The sequence below is a fragment of the Agelaius tricolor genome, unplaced genomic scaffold (assembly GCF_023055355.1).
Source record: "Agelaius tricolor isolate 1412-34295 unplaced genomic scaffold, bAgeTri1.0.p SCAF_55, whole genome shotgun sequence".
Taxonomy (NCBI): domain Eukaryota; kingdom Metazoa; phylum Chordata; class Aves; order Passeriformes; family Icteridae; genus Agelaius; species Agelaius tricolor.
Genome location: NW_027269315.1, coordinates 1,371,198 through 1,394,823, shown reverse-complemented (window position 1 = coordinate 1,394,823; position 23,626 = coordinate 1,371,198). Strand labels below are relative to the sequence as shown.

General features: G+C 67.3%; 1 protein-coding gene and 1 long non-coding RNA gene across 2 annotated transcripts; both read right to left on the bottom strand.

Annotated features, from left to right (window-relative positions):
- Positions 1 to 256: 256 nt before the first annotated feature.
- On the bottom strand, positions 257 to 19,363 carry AGAP2 (ArfGAP with GTPase domain, ankyrin repeat and PH domain 2). Its single transcript, XM_071456027.1, is given in 20 exon segments — positions 257 to 1,513; positions 3,045 to 3,300; positions 6,018 to 6,240; positions 8,395 to 8,485; positions 8,562 to 8,713; positions 8,916 to 8,975; positions 9,248 to 9,394; positions 10,733 to 10,843; positions 10,915 to 11,059; positions 11,130 to 11,234; positions 11,312 to 11,398; positions 12,166 to 12,318; positions 12,392 to 12,513; positions 13,321 to 13,455; positions 13,536 to 13,677; positions 13,751 to 13,836; positions 14,427 to 14,514; positions 15,050 to 15,108; positions 17,855 to 18,048; positions 18,050 to 19,363. Coding segments are annotated over 20 exon segments (3,576 nt in total). The 5' UTR covers positions 19,012 to 19,363; the 3' UTR covers positions 257 to 1,255.
- Positions 12,669 to 13,311, bottom strand: LOC139604852 (uncharacterized). The gene is made up of 3 exons (XR_011684120.1): positions 12,988 to 13,311; positions 12,905 to 12,938; positions 12,669 to 12,788 (listed from the first exon to the last, which is right to left on the bottom strand). It is a non-coding gene; the product is annotated as an uncharacterized lncRNA (long non-coding RNA).
- Positions 19,364 to 23,626: the final 4,263 nt, after the last annotated feature.

The window sequence follows — 23,626 nt, the reverse complement described above, 5'->3', positions numbered from 1 at the left end:
GCCCTCCATGTCCCCTGTGCCCCTCACACGCAGTGTCCCCTGGGCTCTCCGTCTCCCCTGTGTCCCCCTCGTGTCCCCTGTGTCCCCCCATGTCCCCTGTGTCCTCCATGTCCCCTGCGCCCCCTCGTGTCCCCTGTGCCCCCCCGCGTTCCTGCCATCCCCATGTCCCCCATGCCCCCCGTGTCCTCCATGTCCCCTGTGCCCCCCGTGTCCCCCCCGTGCCCCCCGGGAAGGACGAGCCGTGTCACAGCACCAGTGTCCGACATTGTCACGTACTTACAGTCACACCCGAGAGATGAAGTCTCTGTACACGGCCCGGCTCCCCGGGCCCCCCCGGACCCCCCGGGCCCCCCCCGGGCCTGGGCCCCCTCCCACCGACCCCTCCCACCCCCCCGACCCCCCCCGGGCTCCCCGGCTCGGCCCCGCCGGCCCCGCGGGGGCGTCTCGGGGGCGTCACAGCTGGGGCGCCCCTACATTCATGGGGGGGTCCCGGGAGGGGGGCGCGGCGGCCCCCCCAGGCCGGCGGGAGGGGCTCGGGGGTCCCGCCGGCGGTGCCCCCCCGCGGGGGGAGGGGCTGGCTCTATCCTATCGCTGAACAAAGCAATAAATTAACGGGGATCCCCAGGGGACGCCGAGAAACGGGGGGCGGGGGGGGGGGGGTCGGGCCACGGGGGGGTGGCAGGGCACGGAAAGGGGGAGGGGGCGTACAAAAGGTTGTTGTAGAAAAGGAGGGGGGGTCGGGGTCTGCTCTGCTCCTGCCACCGAGCGGGGCTGTGCCAGGGCCGGGGGGGCACGGGGACAGGGGGACAGAGGGGGTGGCCAGGGTGACTTGGGGAGGTGACAAGGGCAGGGGGACACAGTACGCGGGAACGGGGCCAGGGGGATGTGAGCAGGGGACAACGGCGGGGTGAGGGTGACAGGGACAGGGGATGGCACGGGCAAGGAGCGACCCCGCCCTCAGTGCCCCCAGCCCAGCTGTGCCCACCCCACGCTGGGGCACAATACCCCGGGCAGGGGACAGGAAGGTGGCAGTGGCATCACTGTGACCCCAGGCGTGGGGGTCCCTGGCACGGAGAGAGGGGGACAGGACCAGCGGAGACCCCGACATGGAGAGGATAATAAAGGATAATAAATAGAGCATCAAAAGTACAAACCGTGGGCACGGGGCGAGCCCGGCGGCGGCACCGGGATGGGCCCGGGCCGCGGGCACGCCCAGCCGGGGGTGGCACCGGGGGGGGCTCCGGGCCCCTCGGGGCTATACCAGGGCAGAGCGGGGCTCGCAGGGCCCCACGCTGGCGCAGCTGCTGCGGCGGCGGGGCCCGGGGGTCGGGGGCCCGCCGGGGGTCGGGGGGCCGGGGGTCGGGGGGCTGCCGGGGGTCGGGGGGCTGCCGGGCCCCTCGCCGGGACAGCCGTGCTGCAGGAGGATGTCGGAGCACTCGCGGCTGCCGGCGCGGCGGGCGTAGAACAGCGCGGTGCGGCCGTGACCGTCCCGGGCCCGCACATCGGCCCCGTACTGCGGGCACGGCCGGGTGTCACCCGCGGGGCCACCGCGTGTCACCCTGGCACAGCCCCAGAGGCCGTGCGGGGTGCCCCAGGGGTGGGGCACGGCCCCCGCGTCCCCCCAGGGTGTGGTGGCACATCCCAGGATGGCCACGGACACTTCACACCCCCCATGGTCACGCCATTGTCCCCAGGACCGCACCGAGTCCCCCATGACCACACCAGATCCCCAGTGACCACTGCACGTCCCCATGACCACCCCATGGTCCCCATGACCACCCCATGGTCCCCGTGACCACACCACATCCTCCAAAGCTACCCCACGGTCCTCGTGGCCACATCACTCACCTCCTGGCCATGCCACAGTTCCCAAGACCACCCCATGGTCCCCATGACCACCCCATGGTCCCCATGACCACACCACATCCCTGATGACCACACCACAAACCCCATGACCACCCCATGTCCCCATGACCACCCTCCATCCCTCAAGACCCCACCACATCCCCAGTGACCACCCCATGGTCCCTAAGACCACACCACCTTCCCAATGACCACCCATGACTACCCCCCATCCCTCAAGACCATACCATGGCCCTGATGACCACCATGTCCCCATGTCCACCCCACATTCCTCAAGACCACACCACATCCCCGATGACCACACCACAACCCCCATGACCACCCCATGGTCCCCATGACCACCCCACATCCCTCAGGACCACCCCACAGTCCCCATGACCACCCCATATCCCCAGTAACCACCCCATGGTCCCCATGACCACCCTCCATCCCTCAAGGCCCCACCACATCCCCAGTGACCACCCCATGGTCCCTAAGACCACACCACGTTCCCAATGACCACCCCATGTTCCCCATGACCACACCACATCCGTGATGACCACCCTACAGTCCCCAATGACCACACCACGTCCCCAGCGACCACCCTATGTCCCCAGTGACCACCCCATGGTCCCCATGACCATCCCACGGTCCCCAAGACCACACCACATCCCCAATGACCACCCCATGGTCCCCATGACCACACCACATCCCCAATGACCAACCCCCATCCCTCAAGACCACACCACATCCCTGATGACCACCCCACATCCCCCATGACCACCCCACAGTCCCCATGACCACCCCACATCCCTCAGGACCACCCCACAACCCCCATGACCACCCCTTGGTCCCCATGACCACTCCACAAACCCCATGACCACCCCACGCTCCCCATGACCACCCCAGGGTCCCCATGACCACCCCACAACCCCCATGACCACCCCACAACCCCCATGACCACCCCAGGGTCCCCATGACCACCCCACAACCCCCATGACCACCCCAGGGTCCCCATGACCACCCCACAACCCCCATGACCACCCCATGTCCCCCACACCCACCCCACAGTCCCCACAACCATGCCACCCCTCTCATGGCCCCTGTGGTCACCCATGGTGACCCCACATCCCCCACAGCCCCCCCCAAGACCCCGCTACCCCTCTGCCCACCTCCGTGCCCACCGAGCCGTGCCCACGTACCCACACCAGCAGCTGGGTGACCACCACCTGGGCGGTGTCGCAGGCCAGGTGCAGCGCCGTGCGCCGCTCGGCGTCGGCCGTGGGCACGTTCAGCTGCTCCTTGTGGCTGTGGGCCAGCAGCAGCAGCACCGCGGGCAGGTCCTGCTGGCCCACGGCCACCAGCAGCCGCTCGGCCAACGGCGCCTCGGCCGCGGGCAGCGGGGCCAGGAACAGGCGCTGCTCGTACTTGGCACGGATCCACGACTCCCGCTCCTCCCTGGGACAGAGCAGGGGGACACAGGGGACACAGGGGACACGGGGTGTCAGGGACAAACCCACAATTCCCCCTCCTCGCTGGGCACACGGGCATGGGGACACAGGGGACACAGGGGACACAGGGGACACAGGGGACATGGGGAGTTAGGGACACATCCATGACTCCCACTCCTCCCTGGGCGCAGAGGGGACACGGGGACATGAGGGACATGGGGGACACGGGGAGCTAGGTACACATCCACAGCTCCCTCTCCTTGCTGGGCACTGGGGCACAGGGACACAGGGGACATGGGGAGCTGGGGACAAGTCCATGATTCTTGCTCCTCCCTGGGCACGGGGGCATGGGGACACAGGGGACACAGGGGGACACAGGGGGACGTGGGGACACATCCACGACTCCTGCTCCTCCCTGGGCATGGGGACACAGGGACATGGGGGGCATGGGGAGTTAGAGATGGATCCACAACTCCTGCTCCTCCCTGGGCACAGAGGGAGAATGGGGACACAGTGGGACATGGGGGACACAGGGGACACGGGGAGTTAGGGACAGATCCACAACTCCCTCTCCTTGCTGGGTACAGAGGGGCCATGGGGACATGGGGACGTGGGGATACAGGGAGTTAAGGACACATCTGCAACTCCCACTCCTCCCTGGGCATGGTTACACGGGGGACATGGGGGACACAGGGAGTTGGGGACAAATCCACAACTCCCACTCCTCCCTGGGCATGGGGACACGGGGGGACACAGGGTGTTGGGGATGGCAGGGTGGCACCATGGGGAAGCAGAGCTGCAGTCCCTGCTGCTCCCTGGGCACTGGGCACTGGGCATGGGGACACAGGGGGACACAGGGTGTTGGGGACAACAGAGTGGCACCACGGGGACACAGAGCTGCAGTTCCTGCTTCTTCCTGCGCACAGAGAGGGCATGAGGACGCAGGGGTGTGGCAGTGGGGACACAAAGGTGGCAGGGGCGCACAGTGGCACCGCAGGGACAGGGAGAGTGAAAACAGGGGGGACACCTGAGGGCCAGGGACAGGGGGTGGCAGCAGGGTGGCACAGGAGGTGCCACACAGGGGCATCAGGAAGGGCAGGGGTGTCAGTGTGGCATTGCTGGGTCGTGGGGTCACAAGGGACAGCGGGGTGGGGACACGGGGGCATTGGGTACGTGGGGTGGCACCGCATTGACGTGAGGAGAAGGGGCATCAGAGTCCGTGGGGTGGCACAGCGGTGACACACGGGGTGGGGACATAGGGCATCAGGGAGGGAAGGGTGGCATCGTGGTGGCAGAGGGGACAGGAACTTGAGGTGGCATCAGGGATGGCAGGGCAGCATCACAGTGACATAGGGGACATAAGGGACATGTGGTGAGATCAGGGATGGCAGGGTGACATCACGGTGGCATAGGGGACAAGGACATGCAGTGGCATCAGGAATGGCAGGGTGGCATCATGGTGGCATAGGGGACACAAGGGACATGTAGTGCCACCAGGAATGACAGGGTGGCATAATGGCAGCACAGAGCACAGGGCCATGCGGTGTCACCGGCACAAGGGGTGACACTGGGGGCACACATGGATAGGGGGTGACACTGGGGACACACAGTGACAAAGGGTGACGCTGGGGGCACACAGGGACAAGAGGTGACACTGGGGGCACACAGTGACAAGGGGGTGACACTGGGGACACACAGTGACAAGGGTGACACTGGGGCACACAGGGACAAGGGGGTGACGCTGGGGGCACACGGGGCAGGGGTGACACTGGGTCACACAGTGACAAGGGGGTGACACTGAGGGCACACAGTGACAAGAGGTGACACTGGGGGCACACAGTGACAAGGGTGACACTGGGGCACACGGTGACAAGGGTGACACTGGGTCACACAGTGACAAGGGGGTGACACTGGGTCACACAGAAGGGTGACACTGGGGGCACATGGTGACAAGGGGGTGACACTGGGAGCACACAGGGACAAGGGGGTGACGCTGGGGCACACGGGGCAGGGGTGACACTGGGGGCACACAAGGACAGGGGGTGACACTGGGGCACACAGTGACAAGGGTGACACTGGGGCACACAGGACAGGGTGACACTGGGTCACACGGTGACAAGGGGGTGACACTGGGTCACACAGTGACAGGGGGTGACACTGAGGCACACGGGGCAGGGGTGACACTGAGGGCACACAGTGACAAGGGGGTGACACTGGGGCACACAGGGACAGGAGGTGACACTGGAAGCACACAGTGACAAGAGGGTGACACTGGGTCACACAAGGACAAAGGGGTGACGCTGGGGCACACGGGGCAGGGGGTGACACTGGGGGCACACAGGGACAAGGGGGTGACACTGAGGGCACACAGGGACAAGGGTGACACTGGGTCACACAAGGACAAAGGGGTGACGCTGGGGCACACGGTGACAAGGGGGTGACGCTGGGGCACACGGGGCAGGGGGTGACACTGGGGGCACACAAGGACAGGGGGTGACACTGGGGACACACAAGGACAGGGGGTGACACTGGGGCACACAGTGACAAGGGTGACACTGGGGCACACGGGGCAGGGGTGACACTGGGGTCACACAGTGACAAGAGGTGACACTGGGGGCACACAGTGACAGGGGGTGACACTGAGGCACACGGGGCAGGGGTGACACTGAGGGCACACAGTGACAAGGGGGTGACACTGGGGCACACGGGGCAGGGCGCACCCACCGGGAGGACTCGTGCGTGGGCTTGCAGCGCCCGCGGGGGTTCTGCTCCCAGATGCTGTTGGCGGTGGCGTTGCCGATGGCCGAGAGCACCAGGGTCAGCTCGCGGGGCCAATCGTCCAGGTCCAGCGAGCGCACGCGCGACACGTGCGTGCCCAGGTTGCGGTGGATGCCCGAGCACTCGATGCAGATCAGGGCACCCAGGTTCAGGCTGGCCCACGTGGGGTCTGCGGGGTGAGCAGGGGGTGCTGGGTGAGATGTGGCACCCCTGGGGTCCCCGCGGTGGGACACGGTGTGACACACGGTGTGGCACGTGGTGGCGGTGAGCCACGGCACGGTGTGGCATGGTGTCACCCATGGCATCACGTGTCCCATGGCATCACATGTCCCATGGCATTGTGTGACCCTGGCATGGTGTGACCTGTGCCATCCATCGTGTGGTTCATGGCACTGTGTGTCCTCTGCCATCCATCGTGTGGCCCATGGCATCACAGGTCCCATGGCATTGTGTGACCCTGGCATGGTGTGACCCATGGCACTGTGTGGCATTGTGTCACCCATGGCATTATGTCCCCACAGCATTGTGTGGCTTATGGTGTTCTGTGACCCTGGCATGGTGTGGCCCATGGAACTGAGTGGCATCGTGTCACCCATGGCATCACGTGTCCCATGGCATTGTGTGACCTGACCCTGGCATGGTGTGACCTGTGCTATCCATCGTGTGGCCCATGGCACCATGTGGCATCGTGTCACCCGTGGCATCATGTCCCCATGGCATTATGTGGCTTATGGCATTGTGTGACCCTAGCACAGTGTGGCCCATGGCACTGTGTGGACCATGACATCCATTGTGTGACCCATGGCACCACGTGGCATCGTGTCACCCATGGCATCATGTGTCCCATGGCATTGCGTGACCCTGGCATGGTGTGACCCATGGCACCGTGTGGCCTGTGCCACCCATTGTGTGACCCATGGCACCATGTGGTCCATGCCAACACCCAACCCAGGACATCATGTGACCCACGGCACCATGTCACACGTGTCACACATGCCATCATGTGGCCCAAGTCCTCCCTCGCCCCAGCTGCCAGGTGGCCCATGGCCCGTGGCACAATCTCACCTCGTGGCACCACACCTGGGGTCAGGGCTCTGCAGGGCACCTCTGTCCCATGAACTGATGTCCCCCCATGTCCCATGAACTGATGTCCCCTCATGCCCATGAATGGATGTACCCCCATGTCCCACGTCCCGTGCCCCCTGTTGTCCCCCACTGTCCCCCACTGTCCCCCAGACTCACTGGGTGCCCCGCAGTCCACGCAGAGCAAGTTCCCACGGGCACTGCTGTCCTATGACCTGATGTCCCCTCATGTCCCATGAACTGATGTCCCCTCATGCCCATGAATGGATGTACCCCCATGTCCCACGGCTTCCCATGCCCCCTGCTGTCCCCCATTGTCCCCCCAGACTCACTGGGTGCCCCACAGTCCACGCAGAGCGAGTGGGCACTGATGTCCCATGACCTGATGTCCCCCCATGTCCCATGAACTGATATCCCCTCATGTCCCACACCCCGCCCCGTGCCCCCTGTTGTCCCCCACTGTCCCCAGACTCACTGGGTGCCCTGCAGTCCATGCAGAGCGAGTTCCCACGGGCACTGCTGTCCCATGAATGGATGTCCCCTCATGTCCCCTCATATCCCCTCATGTCCCCTCCATTGTCCCCAGACTCACTGGGTGCCCCGCAGTCCACGTAGAGCAAGTTCCCATGGGCACTGCTGTCCAATGACCTGATGTCCCCTCATGTCCCATGAACTGATGTCCCCTCATGTCCCACGGCCCCCTGTGCCTCCCGTTGTCCCCCATTGTCCCCCAGACTCACTGGGTGCCCTGCAGTCCATGCAGAGTGAATTCCCATGGGCACTGCTGTCCCATGAATGGATGTCCCCTCATGTCCCATGACCTGATGTCCCCTCATGTCCCCTCATGTCCCCCCCACTGTCCCCCATTGTCCCCAGACTCACTGGGTGCCCTGCAGTCCACGCAGAGCGAGTTCCCATGGGCACTGCTGTCCCATGAATGGATGTCCCCTCATGTCCCCTGTTGTCCCCCACTGTCCCCCATTGTCCCCAGACTCACTGGGTGCCCCGCAGTCCATGCAGAGCGAGTGGGCACTGATGTCCCATGACCTGATGTCCCCTCATGTCCCCTCATGTCCCCTCATGTCCCCCCCATTGTCCCCAGACTCACTGGGTGCCCCGCAGTCCACACAGAGCGAGTTCCCATGGGCACTGCTGTCCCATGAATGGATGTCCCTTCATGTCCCATGAATGGATGTCCCCTCATGTTCCCCCCACTGTCCCCCATTGTCCCCAGACTCACTGGGTGCCCCGCAGTCCACGCAGAGCGAGTTCCCTCGGGCGTTGCGGATGGCCTGGATGGCCACGGCCTCGCTCTGGCTGTCCATGCGCGCCTGGAGGGGGCACAGGGGGTGAGAGGGGCAGGGGGGTGGCACGGGGGCCCTGCCAGCCCCGCCGCCGAGGTCCCACCTTGTTCTTGCTGCTCTCGCAGCACTGCAGGCTGGCCAGGATCTGGCTCTCGATGGCCTGCACCCATGCATCGCGCTCCTCGAAGCTGCCGGCCTCGAAGTGCCACGTCTGCCCCGTGCTCGACACGATCAGGAACTCAAAGTTCTCCTCCTCTGCGGGACCAGAGACCCCCGGGGGGGCGCTGGGATGGGGGGGTCCGGCACCCACTGCTGTCCCAGCCCCCCAAACCCACCCCTGGCACCCAAATCCTGCCCACCCCGCTCCCCAGAGGTCCCCACCCCTGCTGGGGTGTGCTGGCAGCAGGCAAGGGGGGCACAGCCACATGCACGGGAGGCACCGCTCACGCCACGTTACCTGTTTTATAAATATTTCTTAAACTACCAAAACTTTTTAATTTCCACATTTTGCGCTTGGCTGCGGAGGGTCCGGGCAGCAGGAGTAGAGAGAGGAAACGGGGACAGAGTCAGGGGGGCCCACGAAGCCCTGGGGACGGTGCAGAAGGTGGCAGGCAGTGGCAGAGCGAGGGGGGTGCGTGGACAGCGTGGCTGAGCGTGGCCGGGGGGTGAGGGGCAGCATCAGCCCAGATCCCCCCGAATTCCGGGGCGTCGTTGCCGTGGAGGACGGTGGCCTTGTCCCCACAGTGCCGTGGGGGACTGGGGCTGGGGACACATGGCTGTGGCACCCACCTTCTGCCTGCCCACCCGAGCCCTCGGTCTTGGACGGCGTCATCAGCTTCTTCCTCCGGTGCTTCTTCCTGTCCACCAGGGGCGAGGGTGGAGGGTCCCTGCCAGCGCTGCCAGGGCTGGACACGGCCTCGAAGGACAGCGGGGACTCTGCCAAGACACCACACGTGGGACACTGGGGACACCATGGACACCGGGGTCACCGGGGCCACCACACTCCCGAGGAGCAGGGAGCTCATCAGGAGCACTGAGGCCACCAGGGTCACCAAGCCCATCAGAAGCACCCAGGGCTACCAGGGTCACCAAGTCCACTTGGGACACCCAGGTCAGGGCTATCAGGGTCACCAAGTCCATCAGAACCACTCAAGGCTATCAGGGTCACCAAGTCCATCAGAACCACCCAGGTCAGGGCTATCAGGGTCACCAAGTCCATCAGAACCACCCAGGTCAGGGCTATCAGGGTCACCAAGTCCATCAGAATCACCCAGGTCAGGGCTATCAGGGTCACCAAGTCCATTTGGGCCACCAGGACCACTGGACTCACTGGGGTCACCAGGGTTACAAGTCCCCCAGAGCTGCTGGGCATACTGGGGCCATCAGAGCTCACCAGGGTCACTGATCTCACTGCCACCCCAAGGCCACCAAGTTCATTGGTCTTACCAAACACCTGGGGCCACCAGGGCCACAAGAGCCTCTTGGCTCACCAGAGTCATGGGGGTTACCAGGGCCACTGGGCTCACCAGGCTCACCAGGTTTGTTGTGGCTTCTGGAACTCCCAGATGCATGTGCCACCAGGGCCAGCAGTTTCACTGTGGCCACCGGCACCACCAAAGGGCCACCAGGTCCCTGGGCTCACCAGGACCACCAGGGTTATTGTGGCCTCTGGAGCCAGCAAAACCACCAGGGCCACCAAGGGCCACCTGGTCCCTGAGCTGCTCAGGAGTCACTGGGGTCAGCAAGGGCCACCTGGTCCCTGGGCTCACCAAGTCCACCAGGGTTATTGTGGTCACTGGGGTCACCAAGGGCCACCAGGTCCCTGGGCTCACCAAGTCCACCAGGGTTACTGTGGCCTCCAGAACCACCAGAAACACCAGGGCTACCAAAGGCCACCATGTCCCTCAGCTCCCGTGGTCACCAGGGCCACCAAAGGCCACCTGGTCCCTGGGCTCACCAAGTCCACCAGGGTTACTGTGGCCTCCAGAACCACCAGAAACACCAGGGCCACCAAGGGCCACCTGGTCCCTGGGCTCACCAAGTCCACCAGGGTTACTGTGGCCTCCAGAACCACCAGAAACACCAGGGCCACCAAGGGCCACCTGGTCCCTGGGCTCACCAGGACCACCAGGTTTACCGTGGCCTCCAAGGCCGCCAGGGCCACCAAGGGCCACCAAGGGCCACCAGCTGCTCAGGAGTCACCGTGCTCAGTGGGGCCACCATGGGGATGTCCCTGTGGGTGGCAGTGTCCCTGCCCGTGCCGGTGTCACTCACCTGAGGCCAGCTTGGCGCCGGAGGCGGAGGCGCAGCGCTGCAGGGACCCCTTGCCCACCACCTTCAGCCCCGGCTCTGGGGGCAGGCTCAGCCCCACCGAGGGGACGGCGGCTGCAAGGGCGAGGGACGGTGTCACCGGTGTGCCCGGGGTGTCCCCCCACCCGCGGTGCCCCGGGGCTCACCGGCAGGCTCGGGGTCTCTCAGCAGCCCATTGATGCTGGCCGAGGGGCCGCAGGCAGAGATGGCGCGGGGCGGGCGCTTCCCCGGCACCTTGACCGTGGTGCGCAGCAGGTCCATCTCCTTGCCGTGCGTGCTGTGGATGTAGTCCTGGGGGGACAGCGAGGGTGACACCGGGCTCTGCCACCCTTTGGGGACACGGGGGGACGGGGATGCTCACGTTGATGCTGGGGTGGTAGAAGAGGAGGCCGTTGCTGGACAGGGTCACGTATTTCTTCTTCCACTCCTTGTTCAGGGAGTTGCCGCTGCGCTTCAGCAGGAAGCTCTGAGGACAGGGAGCAGTGAGGGGACACAGGGGACACTGGGACACAGCCACAGCCTCCTGCCACCGCCACCACCCACCTGCTTGATGGGGATGGCACGGCCACTGCCGGCGCCCTCGCCTCGGCTGTCCAGGCTGCGCTTCTCGGAGTCGCTGCCACGGCGCGTCTGTGGGCACGGGGACGGGACACGGGGTGGCACTCGGGGCACAGCTGGGGACACTGGCGTGCCCACATGTCCCCCACTGCTGGAGGCTGGTGGTGGGGACACTGGGGTGCCACAGACCCCAGCACCGCGGCCCCATGGTGGGAACACCCTGGGTGCCCACGCGTCCCTCAGTGCCACCACCACCGTGTCACAGGGGTGCTATGGATGCCATGTGTCCCCACCATCCTGCTGGAGGACACATCAGAAGCCCCACACTGGGGACATCCTGGGTGCCCATGTGTCCCTCAGTGCCACCACCACCGTGTCACAGGGGTGCCATGGATGCCATGTGTCCCCACCATCCTGCTGGAGGACACATCAGAAGCCCATCCTGTGTGCCCTGTGTGCCCCCCACTCCCACACTGGATTCCCACGTGTCCCTCAGTGCCACCACCATGTCCCAGAGGGGCACTATGGATGCCATGTGTCACCACTACCCTACTAGAGGACACATCAGAAGCCCCACACTGGGGACATCCTGGGTGCCCATGTGTCCCTCAGTGCCACCACCACCATGCCAAGGGGACAACTGAGATGCCCCGTGCCCCTCAATGTCACCACCCTTCCAGGGGACACCTGGGCTGCCACACGTCCCTTGCTGCCACCACCCTGTCAGGATGACATTCTGGGTTACGCCGCCAAGGGGACACCCAGCATGTCACACCCCCCGTGTCACCGCCACCATGCCAGGGTGCCCCTGGTGCCCCCGGTGCCCGCGGTGCACTCACGGCGAAGAGGCTGGTGCGGCGCTTGGCCCCGCGGTGCAGCGAGCTGGGGGTGCCCAGCGGGGCCGGGGTCTCGCTGCGCAGCTCCCGGTGGCTCACGTTGGGTGTGGAGGGCAGCGAGGATGAGTAGTCGCTGGTGTGGCCACCATTGCTGGTCTGGGGGGACACAGGGTCAGCCTTGGGCTGTGCCCGGGGCTGGGGAGGGGGCTGGGGGTTACCTGGGGGTTACCTGGCTGGGGTGGACCCCCCCCACCGGGGTGGAGGCGGCCGAGTGGCTCGGGGAGCTGGGCAGGGACTTGCAGGACGCCATCAGCTGCTGCTGCTTCTTCAGCGCCACGGCCTTCTGGGCCACTGCAGGGAGCCTGAGTCAGGAGGGCCAGGCCCCAGCCTGCCCTGGCACCGGCCAGGGTACCCACACCTGGATACCCACACCTGGATACCCACACCTGGATACCCACACCTGGACATGGGCCCCATCCCCATCCCACCTGGACATGGCCCCCATCCCACCTGAGCATGGGCCCCATCCCAGCTGGACATTGTCCCCATCCCACCTGGACATGGTCCCCATCCTTATCCCACCTGGACATGGTCCTCATCCCACCTGGGCAGGAGCCCCATCCCAGCTGGACATGGCCCCCATCTCACTTGGACATGGGCCCCATCCCACCTGGACATGGCTCCCATCTTACCTGGGCATGGTCCCCATCCTCATCCCACCTGGACACTGTCTTCATCCCACCTGGACATGGTCCTCATCCTCATCCCATTTGGCACTGTCCCCAACCCACCTGGACACTGTCCCATCCCACCCAGCTGCTGGACACTGTCCCCATCCCACCTGGACACTGCCCCCATCCCACAGGGGTGGACATGGTCCCTGACCTACCCAGCCATGGGTCTGCCCCACCTGGACACTGTCCCCTGCACTGTCCTGTCCACTGTCCCCATCCCACCTGGACACGGTCCCTGTCCCACCTGGACAATGCCCTGAAGCCACCACTCCCCTTGTGGGGACCCAGCTGTGATCCCACGCTGGCCACCATCCCCATCTGACCAGGTCACTGCGCCCATCCCACCTGGACACGGTCCCCATCACACTCTGGTCGCTGTCCCCCCTCACTAAGTCACCAGCCCCCCCAGAGGACAGTCACCCACCCTCGGTGAAGACCCTGTCCACGTTGAGGCCGTAGGTGGCGCAGGTCTCGTAGTAGAGGCAGCGCCGCGCGTCCCCGCAGAGCGCCCGGGCGCGCGCGTCCTCCACCGCCCGCGGGCTGGACGAGCTGATCTTGTCTGGGGAGCCAGGGGGGTCACCCGGGGGTGCCCCGTGCTGCTCCCACCCCCACAGAGCCCCCCGTGTCCCCCTGGCTCACCCTGGGTGCCCACCAGCGCCAGGGCCACGTCGCTGGTGCCGCGCAGGTCGCTGAGCAGCGCGTGCAGCTGCGTCACCTCCTCGAAGCTGCTCTCGCTCTCCAGGCTGAAGACGAAGATGACGGCGTCCGCCCAGCTGGCAAACTGGGGGGCCACGGGGGGGGTCAGGGCTCGGCTCTGGCCAGCATGGCCCCCCCGGGCCCCGGTCCCCTCGTACCTGGGCGTCCGGGGCGCCGGCCTCCTCCCGGATGAGCAGGAGGTGGCTCTGGCCATCAACGGTCACCTCACGCTTGAACTGGCCACCTGCAGTGGGGGAGGGGAGGGGAAGGGGGGGACCCTGCAGGTTTGCTCTGCCCACATGGATGGAACCTCCCATGGCCATGCCCAGCACCAGGTGTGACCAGCACTTTGACCCCAAAAGTTCCCATGTCCATCCCCTTCACCATCTCCACACCTGTCCATGCCCAGCATCGTGACCTTGTCCATTCCATGACCGTGTCCATCCCGTGGTCATGCCTAGCCCCACCACATGTCCATCCCATGCCCAGCTCCATGGATATGTCCACTCCTCCATCTCCATCCCCATGGCCACTCCATCACTGAATCCACCCCCGTGATATGTCCATGGTCACATTCATGCCATGTGCATGGTCATGTCCATTCCATGCCTGTGGTCACGTCCATCCCATGGTCATGTCCATCCCCTGCCCATGGTCACGTCCATCCCATGGTCACATCCATCCCCTGCCCATGGCTGTGTCCATCCCATGCCCATGGTCACGTCCATCCCCTGCCCATGGTCGTGTCCATCCCATGGTCGTGTCCATCCCATGGTCGTGTCTATCCCATGGTCACATCCATCCCCTGCCCACATCCTCCCCGTGACCACTCACTCTCGGTGGGCTCCAAGCCCACATAGGAGCCGGTGAGGAACCGATGGACGAGCGCCGACTTCCCACTCTTGCTGCTGCCCAGGACACCCTGGGTGGGCAGAGGGGACGTCAGGATGGCTGGGGACACGGTCCTTAGGGGACACGGGGACACAGGGACACAGGGACATGGGGACATGGGGACACGGGGACACAGGGACACAGGGACACAGGGACATGGGGACATGGGGACACAGGGACATGGGGACATGGGGACATGGTCCTCAGGGGACACAGGGACACAGGGACACAGGGACATGGGGACATGGGAACATGGGGACACAGGGACATGGGGACACAAGGACACAGGGACATGGGGACATAGTCCTCAGGGGACACAGGGGGGACATGGGGACACGGGGACATGGGCACATGAGGACACGGGGACAAGGAGACATGAGGACACAAGGACATGGGAGGACATAGGGACATGGGGACACGGGGGCATGGGGATATCATGGTCCTCAAGGGACATGGGGACACGGGAACATGGGGACACAAGGACACGAGGACACGGGGACACGAGGACATGTGGCCCCGGGTCACGGGGACATGGGGACATGGGGATATAAGGACACAGAACCCACCAGGCGGATCTCGGGGATAGAACGGCCCAGGGTCCATTCCTGGCTGTTCACCAAGGCCTCTGCGGAGGGAGATGGGTGAGACACAGCCTAGGAACCCCTGGCACCTCCCCAGGAACCCCTGGCACACCCCCAGGAACCCCGGGCACCCCCAGGAAACCTGGGCACCCCCAGGAAACCCGGGCACCCCCAGCAGCCCCTGGCACCCCCAGGAGCCCCAATCCCGGGGGTGCCCCCACCCCGCAGCACAGCAGCAGCTCCTGCGGGGGCGGCCACCAGCTGTCACCCAGCAACGGCGCCGGGCCCGCGGGGGCGGCGGGAGGACGTGGAGATGCCACGTGGCACGGACGGGGACGTGGCAGCACGAGGCGTCGTGTGCCAAGGCACGAGGAGGCAGAGGGCAGGGGGACGTGGTGGGCACGGGGATGGAGAGCACGGCGTGGTGTGGGGACACGATGGGAGCCGCGATGGGCACCGGGTGGCACAGGGATGTGGTGTGGCATGGGGACACAACGGGTTCCAGGATGTGACAGCTGTGAGGGCACGGCGTGGCATCAGGACGTGGTGTGGAATGGGGACACAACAGACTCCAGGATGTGACAGCCTTGAGGGCACGGTGTGGCATCAGGACGTGGTGTGGCATGGGGACAGTGGGGGCCACCAGGCCATGACAGGCACTGGGACACGGGTAGCACAGGGATGTGGTGTGGCATGGGGACACAATGGACTCCAGGATGTGACAGCCTTGAGGGCACGGTGTGGCATCATGGTGTGGTGTGGCATGGGGACACAATGGGAGCCACCAGGCCGTGACAGGCACCAGGACACAGCGTGGCACAGGGATGTGGCTTGAGGACACCACGGGCACCAGGACACAGCACGGCAGGGGGATATGGGGTGGCACAAGGACACCCTGGATCCCAGCACACGATGGGCACGGGGACACGATGGACACCAGGAAACGGCGTGGCAGCATGGCACTGGGATATGGTGTGGCACGAGGACAGGACATGGCATGGGGACACAGCATGGCACAAAGATGTGGCTTGAGGACACCACGGGCACCAGGACACAGCACGGCAGGGGATGTGGGGTGGCACAAGGACAGCCTGGATTCCAGCACACGATGGGCATGGGGACACGATGCCAGCGGTGCACGACAGCCTCAGGCCCGGGGATGCAGCGTGGTGTGAGCACAAGGTGTGGCACAGGGACACGATGGATGCCAGGACACGGCGTGGCAGCGTGGCACAGGGACATGGCGTGGCACTGGGGCAGGACATGGCACAAGGACACAGCATGGCACTGGGACACGGTGTGGCACAAGGACATGGTGTGGCACTGGGACATGGCGGCGTGAGGACAGGACATGGCACTGGGACATGGCATGGCACAAGGACAAGGCACGGGGACACGGAGTGGCACTGGGACATGGTGTGGCACGAGGACAGGACATGGCACGGGGACACAGCACAAGGCTGCGGTGGCACCAGAGCACAGCGTGCATGGCACAAGGACACGGCGTGGCACAAGCACCTGGTGTGGCACTGGGATATGGTGTGGCACAAGGACATGGTGTGGCACTGGGACATGGTGTGGCATGAGGACAGGGCATGGCATGAGGACAGGACATGGCACAAGGACAGGACATGGCACAAGGACGAGGCATGGCACAAGGACACGGCGTGGCACAAGCACCTGGCGTGGCACAAGGACGTGCCCTGTGCCCCCCACATCTCCCACCTGGCATCCCCAGCCCCTCTGGGCAGCGGTGGCACCACCAAGGGGGAACTGAGGCAGGACACGGTCAGGGGTGCCCCCCTCTCCTTTCTGTGCCTCAGTTTGTGCCCCCAGCGCGGAGCTGGGTCCGTGCCAGCCGGGAAAGGGTTAAGGCTGCCGCCTGTCACCCCTCGCATTGTCACCGAGTGCCACCCCCGGCCCTGCAGGTGCTGCCCACGCACCCCGCGGTGCCAAGGTGCGTGAGGCAGACAGGGGATGCCGGGGGGGGGGGACAGAAGGACGCGGGGGGGCCGGACAGATGGGGGGACAGGATGCACGGGTGTGACGCACGGATGGAGGCGAGGACAGACGGACGGATGGATGGCGGGACAGAACGACGGAGGTGGGGGTCGCGTCTGACCCCCGTGGAGTTCCCCCAGGGGGGAAACTGAGGCACGGGATCCCCACCATGGGGATCCCCCCACGGCCAACACCGGACCCCGCCAAAGTGGGGAGGTCACATCAGCCCAGGGCACAAACACGGCACAGCCCGGGGGTCACAGCCCCCCTAAAACCCCACAGTCCCTCCCCACAGCCCCCCTAAAACCCCACAGCCCCCTCCCCACAGACCCCCTGAACCCCACAGCCCAGCGCGGGGGTCACAGCTCCCCCTGAACCCCACAGACTCCACCCCACAGCCCAGCCTGGGGGTCACAGCCCCCTATACCCCACAGACTCCCTAAAACCCCACAGCCCCTCTTGTACCTCACAGCCCCCCTGAACCCCACAGCCCAGCCCGGGGGTCACAGCCCCCCTGTACCCCACAGCTCCCCTAAAACCCCACAGCCCCCCTGAACTCACAGCCCCCCTGTACCCCACAGCCCCCTCTCCACAGCTCCCCGTACCCCACAGCCACAGACGGGTCCTGCTGCCCCCCACGGGCCCCGGGGGTCCGGGCGCTTCCTCCGCCCGCCAGGGAAACTGAGGCACAGCCCCGCGGCCTCAGCGGGCACCGCCACCCCTGCCCCGGCTCCCCGAGGGCCGCGGGGACACCGAGCACGGCCGGGGCTGCCCCGGGCCGGTACTCACTGTGCGGGGTGCCCCCGGCCGGCTCGGCGCCGGGGGGAGACCAGGGGGGCGCGGGGTGGGTGGGGGTCGCCGCAGGGCTCTTGGTGAAGATGCCGCTGATGAACTTGAGCATCTTTCGGTCGCGGGTGGAGGCGCGACCCCCCTCGCGTCCCCGCTTGAGCCCGGTCTCGGGGGCGGGGGGCGGGCACCAGGACCCCCGGCTGGAGGTCGCTGTAGTCCAGGGTCTTGCTCTTGCCCTTGCTGGGGGACAGCCGGGCCCGGGGGGGCCCCTCGCTCTTGCCCCCCGCCTTGGGGCGCCCTTTCCCCTCTCCCTCGGGCCACGAGAGGCGGCTGCCGGCGCCTTTGCCGGGGGCTTTGCCCGCCCGGGGCTCGGGGGTCCCGCGGCTCCCCCCGCCGCCCGCCGCCGCTTTGGGGGGCTTGGGGCCGGCCAGGCGGAGGCGGCGAGCGCCGGCCGAGGGGTGCGGGGAGCCCGTGGGGGGGTCCAGGGGCGGCGGGGGGGCCCTGGCTCCCTCCGGGGGACCCTCGGGGCCCCCCCAGGTGGCCTGGCTGAGCAGGGGGCGCCGGGGGGTCCCGGCGGGCTGGGGGATGTCCAGGGCGGCCAGAGCGCGGTGCCCCGGCCCCTCCAAGGTGCCCTTGGCCCCCCGGGGGTCGGGTTTGGGGGGCACGGCCGGCAGAGGGGGGGGCAGCAGCGAAGGGTCGGGTTTGGGGGGCACGGCGGGGGGCGCGGGGGGCGGCAACAGCGCCGGGTCGGGTTTGGGGGGCACGGCCGGGGGCGGGGGGGGGCGGCAACAGCGCCGGGTCGGGTTTGGGGGGCACGGCGGGGGGCGGGGGGGGCAGCATGGCCGAGTCGGGTTTGGGGGGCACGGCCGGGGGCGAGGCGGGCGAGCGGGGGGCGGGGGGCGTCGGGGCCGGGGGGGCCGGGACCGGCCGTACTTATCCGGAGCGCGTCCTGCCGCTGGAAGAGCCGCTCGGGCCGCCGGGCTCGGCCGGGCTCGGGGGTGCGGGGGGCGGCCGCGGCCCCCCCGGGGCCAGGGGCTCCATCGCCACCCCCCCCCCGCCTCCTCCGCCTCCCCCGCGGCGCCCACCGACTCGAGCTTGACCAGCGTGAGCGAGATGAGGTAGGTGGTCCTGCGCTGGAGGCCGGTGCTCCTGCTCATGGGTGCGGGCAGGGCCCCCCCGGGCCGCCCCCCCCCGGCCCCCCCTGGATCCCCGCGCGGCGCCGCGGCCGCCGGTGCCGCCGATGCTCCGGTCCCACCCCCGGCCCTGCCTCCCCGAAGCCTTCGCCGCTCGCCCGCCCCCGGAGGGGTTGGAACCGCCGCCGCCCCCCCCGCCGAGCACCGGCGCCCCCCCGGGATCGGGGCCACCCCCCCGCCGCGCCCCCCAGCCCGGGTCAGCGGCCGGGGGGCATCGCGGGGGAACCCCCCGGGCTGGGGGCGGGCAGGGGAGGGCTCGGGGGCTTTTGGGGGCGGGGGGGCAGCGGACGGGAGTCAGGGCGGGGGGGGGGGGGGGGGGGTGTGGGGACCCGGGGGTCGGGGGGGCAGGGAAGGGGGGGGTTACAGGTGCGGGGGGGGGATGGGAGAGGAGATGGGGCGTGAGGGACACGGGATGGGGGGGGCAAAGGGGCGGTGGTGGGGAGGGGGCGCGGGGGCTGCGGGGAAGGGGGAAGCGGAGGGAGGGGGGGTTACGGGCCGGGGGGGGTCATGCCCGGGCCCCCCCCGGGAGCGGCGCTCACGGCAGCGCCCGACGGGCTCGTCCTTGGCGGCGGCGGCGGCGGCGGAGCGGGCGGGGGCCGGGGCCCGGCGAGGGGGGCCCTGAGCGGCCGGGGGGGGGGCCGGGGCCCGGCGGGGGGGGCCCTGAGCGGCCGGGGGGGGCCGGGGCCGCCGCTCTCCGCCATGCGCCGCTCCCAGGGCCGGGCTGGGGCGGGGGCGGGCGGCGGCCCCGCCGCTACCGGGCAGGCGCGAGCGCTCCCGGGCGCCTCCCCCGAGCCCCCGGCACCGGCTCCGGCACCTGCTGGGATGCCGGGACCCCCCCCCCGCCCCGACAGCCCCCTGCACCGCCGATCCATCCATCCATCCATCCATCCATCCATCCATCCATCCATCCATCCATCCATCCATCCATCCATCCATCCATCCATCCATCCGTCCATCCCGCTCTCCCCGCGCTCCTAAATCCCCTCCTTCCCCTTCCCGGGGCACCAACGCTGGCACGGGAGGGGTCCCGCGGGCTGGGGGGGCGTGCGGGCGGCTTTGGGGTTTTTTGGGGGGTCTTTCGGTGCTCGGGGAAGGCTCATCCACCCCTTTTCTGGCATTTTTTAGCAGCGGCGCAGCATCCCTGCGCATCCCGTTTCCACGGCAACGGCGGGGATGGCGCTGGGAGCAGCCGTGGACCCCCCCCAGTGTCACTCTCGTCACTCCCGTGTCCCCCTCGCGGAGCCGGGCCGGGGGTCGCGGCCATTGGGGTCCCCCAGGCCAGTGTGACCCCCCCGGCTCTGCGTGTCACAGCCCGGGGGGCACACGGGGCTGGGGGCTCAGCGGGACCCCTCGGCCCCCTGTGCCCCCCGGAGGTCGGGCGGGGGTCCCGGCCCTGCGGGGCTCCGTGTGCCCCCCACGCGCGGGGTCCCCGGGACCTGGCACCGCTCCGGGCAGGGGGGGCACCCCCAGAGGTGCCCATGCTGCCACCCCAGGGCTGTGACCGTGGGGCTGGGGGATCTGCCCTCAGCGCCCCGTGGGGACAGCGCTGTCCCCTCCGGTGCCCCCCGGCGTCCCCAAGCAAGGGCCACCCCTCCCCATCGCTCAGATGTCCCACGCTGTGCGGGGGGGGACGACGACACAGGGTCACGGCGGGTCCGACCCCAGCACCAGAGCAGCCCTGTCCCCATCCCTGTCCCTGTCCCTGTCCCTGTCCCTGTCCCTGTCTATGTCCCCATCCCTGTCCTCATCCCTGTCCCTGTCCCCATCCCTGTCCATGTCCCCATTCCTGTCCTTATCCCATCCTTGTCCCCACCCCCATCACTGTCCCCAATCCCTGTCCCCATCCCTGTTCCTGTACCCTCCCTGTCCCCATCCGTGTCCCCATCTCTATCCCTATCTTTGTCCCCATCCCTGTCCCTGTCCCCATCCCTGTCCCTGTCCCCATCCCTGTCCATGTCCCCATCCCTGTCCCATCCCTGTTCCTGTACCCTCCCTGTCCCCATCCGTGTCCCCATCCCTATCCCTATCTTTGTCCCCATCCCTGTCCGTGTCCCCATCCCTGACCCCGTCCCTTTGGGGTCCCCAAAGCCGCTGCACCCCCATGGTGGGGCTGGGGGGGTTAAACGGGGGCGGGGCAGAGCCCTGGGCCCCCCCGGGGGTGGGAGGGGGCTCGGGGGGAGCTCTGTGCCCCCCCCGGCGCTCTGTGGGTACCACAGCGGGCGCTTGGCAACGCGGCATCCCCCGGCTTCCCGTTGCCATGGCAACCGCGCGGGAGCTGTCAGAGTGGGGGGGGGAGCACAGGGATGTGGGGGCTCGGAACGGGCAGGGGGCGGCAACGGAGCCCCGCCCCGAGTGACGTCACCGGACACCCCCGCGCGGGGGCGGGGCGATCGGGGGGAGGAGACCCCAAACCCCCGCAGCCCCCCCAGCCGGGGACCCCCCCCAGCAACAAGTGCCCCCCCCCCGAGGCCCCCCCAGCATCAGAGCCCCGCCCACACAGCAGCTCCCCCCCTCCCCAGCAGCCCCTCCGACCCTTCCAGCAGGGCCCCCCAATCCCCCCAGAGCTCCCCAGTCCCCTCAGAGCCCACCCAATCACCCCAGAGCTCCCCAGTCCCCCCAGAGCCCCCCCAGTCCCCCCAGAGCCCCCTCAATACCCCCAGAGCCCCCCCAGTCCCCCCAGAGCCCCCTCAATACCCCCAGAGCCCCTCAATCACCCCAGAGCCCCCTCAATACCCCCAGGCCCCCCCCAGTCCCCCCAGAGCCCCCTCAATACTCCCAGAGCCCCCCCAATCCCCCCAGAGCCCCCCAATCCCCCCAGAGCTCCCCAGTCCCTCCAGAGCCCCCCCAATACCCCCAGAGCCCCCCCAATCCCCCCATGGCCCCCCCAGTCCCCCAAGGGCCCCCCCAATCACCCCAGAGCTCCCCCAGTCCCTCCAGAGCCCCCCCAATACCCCCAGAGCCCCCCCAATCCCCCCAGAGCCCCCCCAATCACCCCAGTTCCCCCCTGCCCCCCCCGGCAGACGCAGACAGGAGGAAGTGGCCCCATGGCCCCGTTCCCACAGCGCAGGGCCCGGAAACCGCCCCAGCACGGAAATGGGGGGGCCCCAACCCCCAGCCGGGCCTGCACCCCCCCCCCCCCCCCCGCCCCCCAGCTGGGTCCCCATGGGGGCTGGCACTGCCAAACCCCCCCCGCGGCACTGGGGGGGCACCGGAGCACGGAATGGGGGGGGCTCTGCTGGAAGGGGGGCAGGGACCCCCTGAGCTGGGACGGGACCAGAGACCAGCACAGTGTGGGGCTGGGGGGGACACCAGGGTCACATCTGTCCATGTGTCCATCTGTCCGTCCGTCCATCTGTCCATCCACCCTTCCGTCCATCATCCAACCATCATCCATCCAACCCTCCATCCATCCATCCATCCATCCATCCATCCATCCATCCATCCATCCATGTGTCCATCCATCCATCCATCCATCCATCCATCCATCCATCCATCCATCCATCTGTCTGTCCATGTGTCCGTCCATCCACCCATCCATCCCTGCATCCACCTGTCCATCTGTCCATCCTTCCACCTGTGTATCTGCATCCACCTGTTTGTCCATCCACCAGTCCACTCATTCATTGTCCATCCATCCCTTCCACCTGCCCTTCTGTCTGTCTGTCCATCCATGCCTCCAGCCAACTCTCTGTCTGTCTGTCCATCCATCCGTCCCTCCATCCATCCATAGGATGCCCCTCCACCCCTCTCTCCTCTGTCCATCCATCCGTCTGTCCATGTGTCCGTCCCCTGCTACACCCTCCTATCTGTCAATGCCTTGAGCCACCACCTGTCCATCCATGCATCCACCTGTCCTGTGTCCGTCCGTCCATCCATCCATCCATCCATCCATCCATCCATCCATCCATCCATCCATCCATCCCTTCCACCTGCCCTGCTGTCCATCTGTCCATCCGTGCCTCCAGCCATCTCCCTGTCTGTCTGTCCATCCCTCCATCCCTCCCCTTGCTCCTCCACCCATCTGCCCACGCCTCATCTCTCCACCCACCCACTCCTCCACCCACGGCATGTCCATCCACCCTCCATCCACTCTCCATCCTCCTGTCCATCCATCCTCCACCCACTCTCCATCCTCCTGTCCATCCTCCTGTCCATCCATCCTCCATCCACCCTCCATCCACTCTCCATCCTCCTGTCCATCCACCCTCCATCCACCCTCCATCCACTCTCCATCCTCCTGTCCATCCATCCTCCATCCACCCTCCATCCACTCTCCATCCTCCTGTCCATCCACCTGTCCATCCTCTCTCCATCCACTCCATCCTCTCTCCATCCTCCTGTCCATCCACTCTCCATCCACTGTCCATCCATCTGTCCATCCACCCTCCATCAACTCTCCATCCTCCTGTCCATCCACTCTCCATCCTCCTGTCCATCCATCTGTCCATCCACTCTCCATCCTTTCTCCATCCTTTCTCCATCCATCTGCCCATCCATCTGTCCATCCTCTCTCCATCCATCTGTCCATCCATCTGTCCATCCACTCTCCATCCTCCTGTCCCCCTGCCTGCGCCCCCCC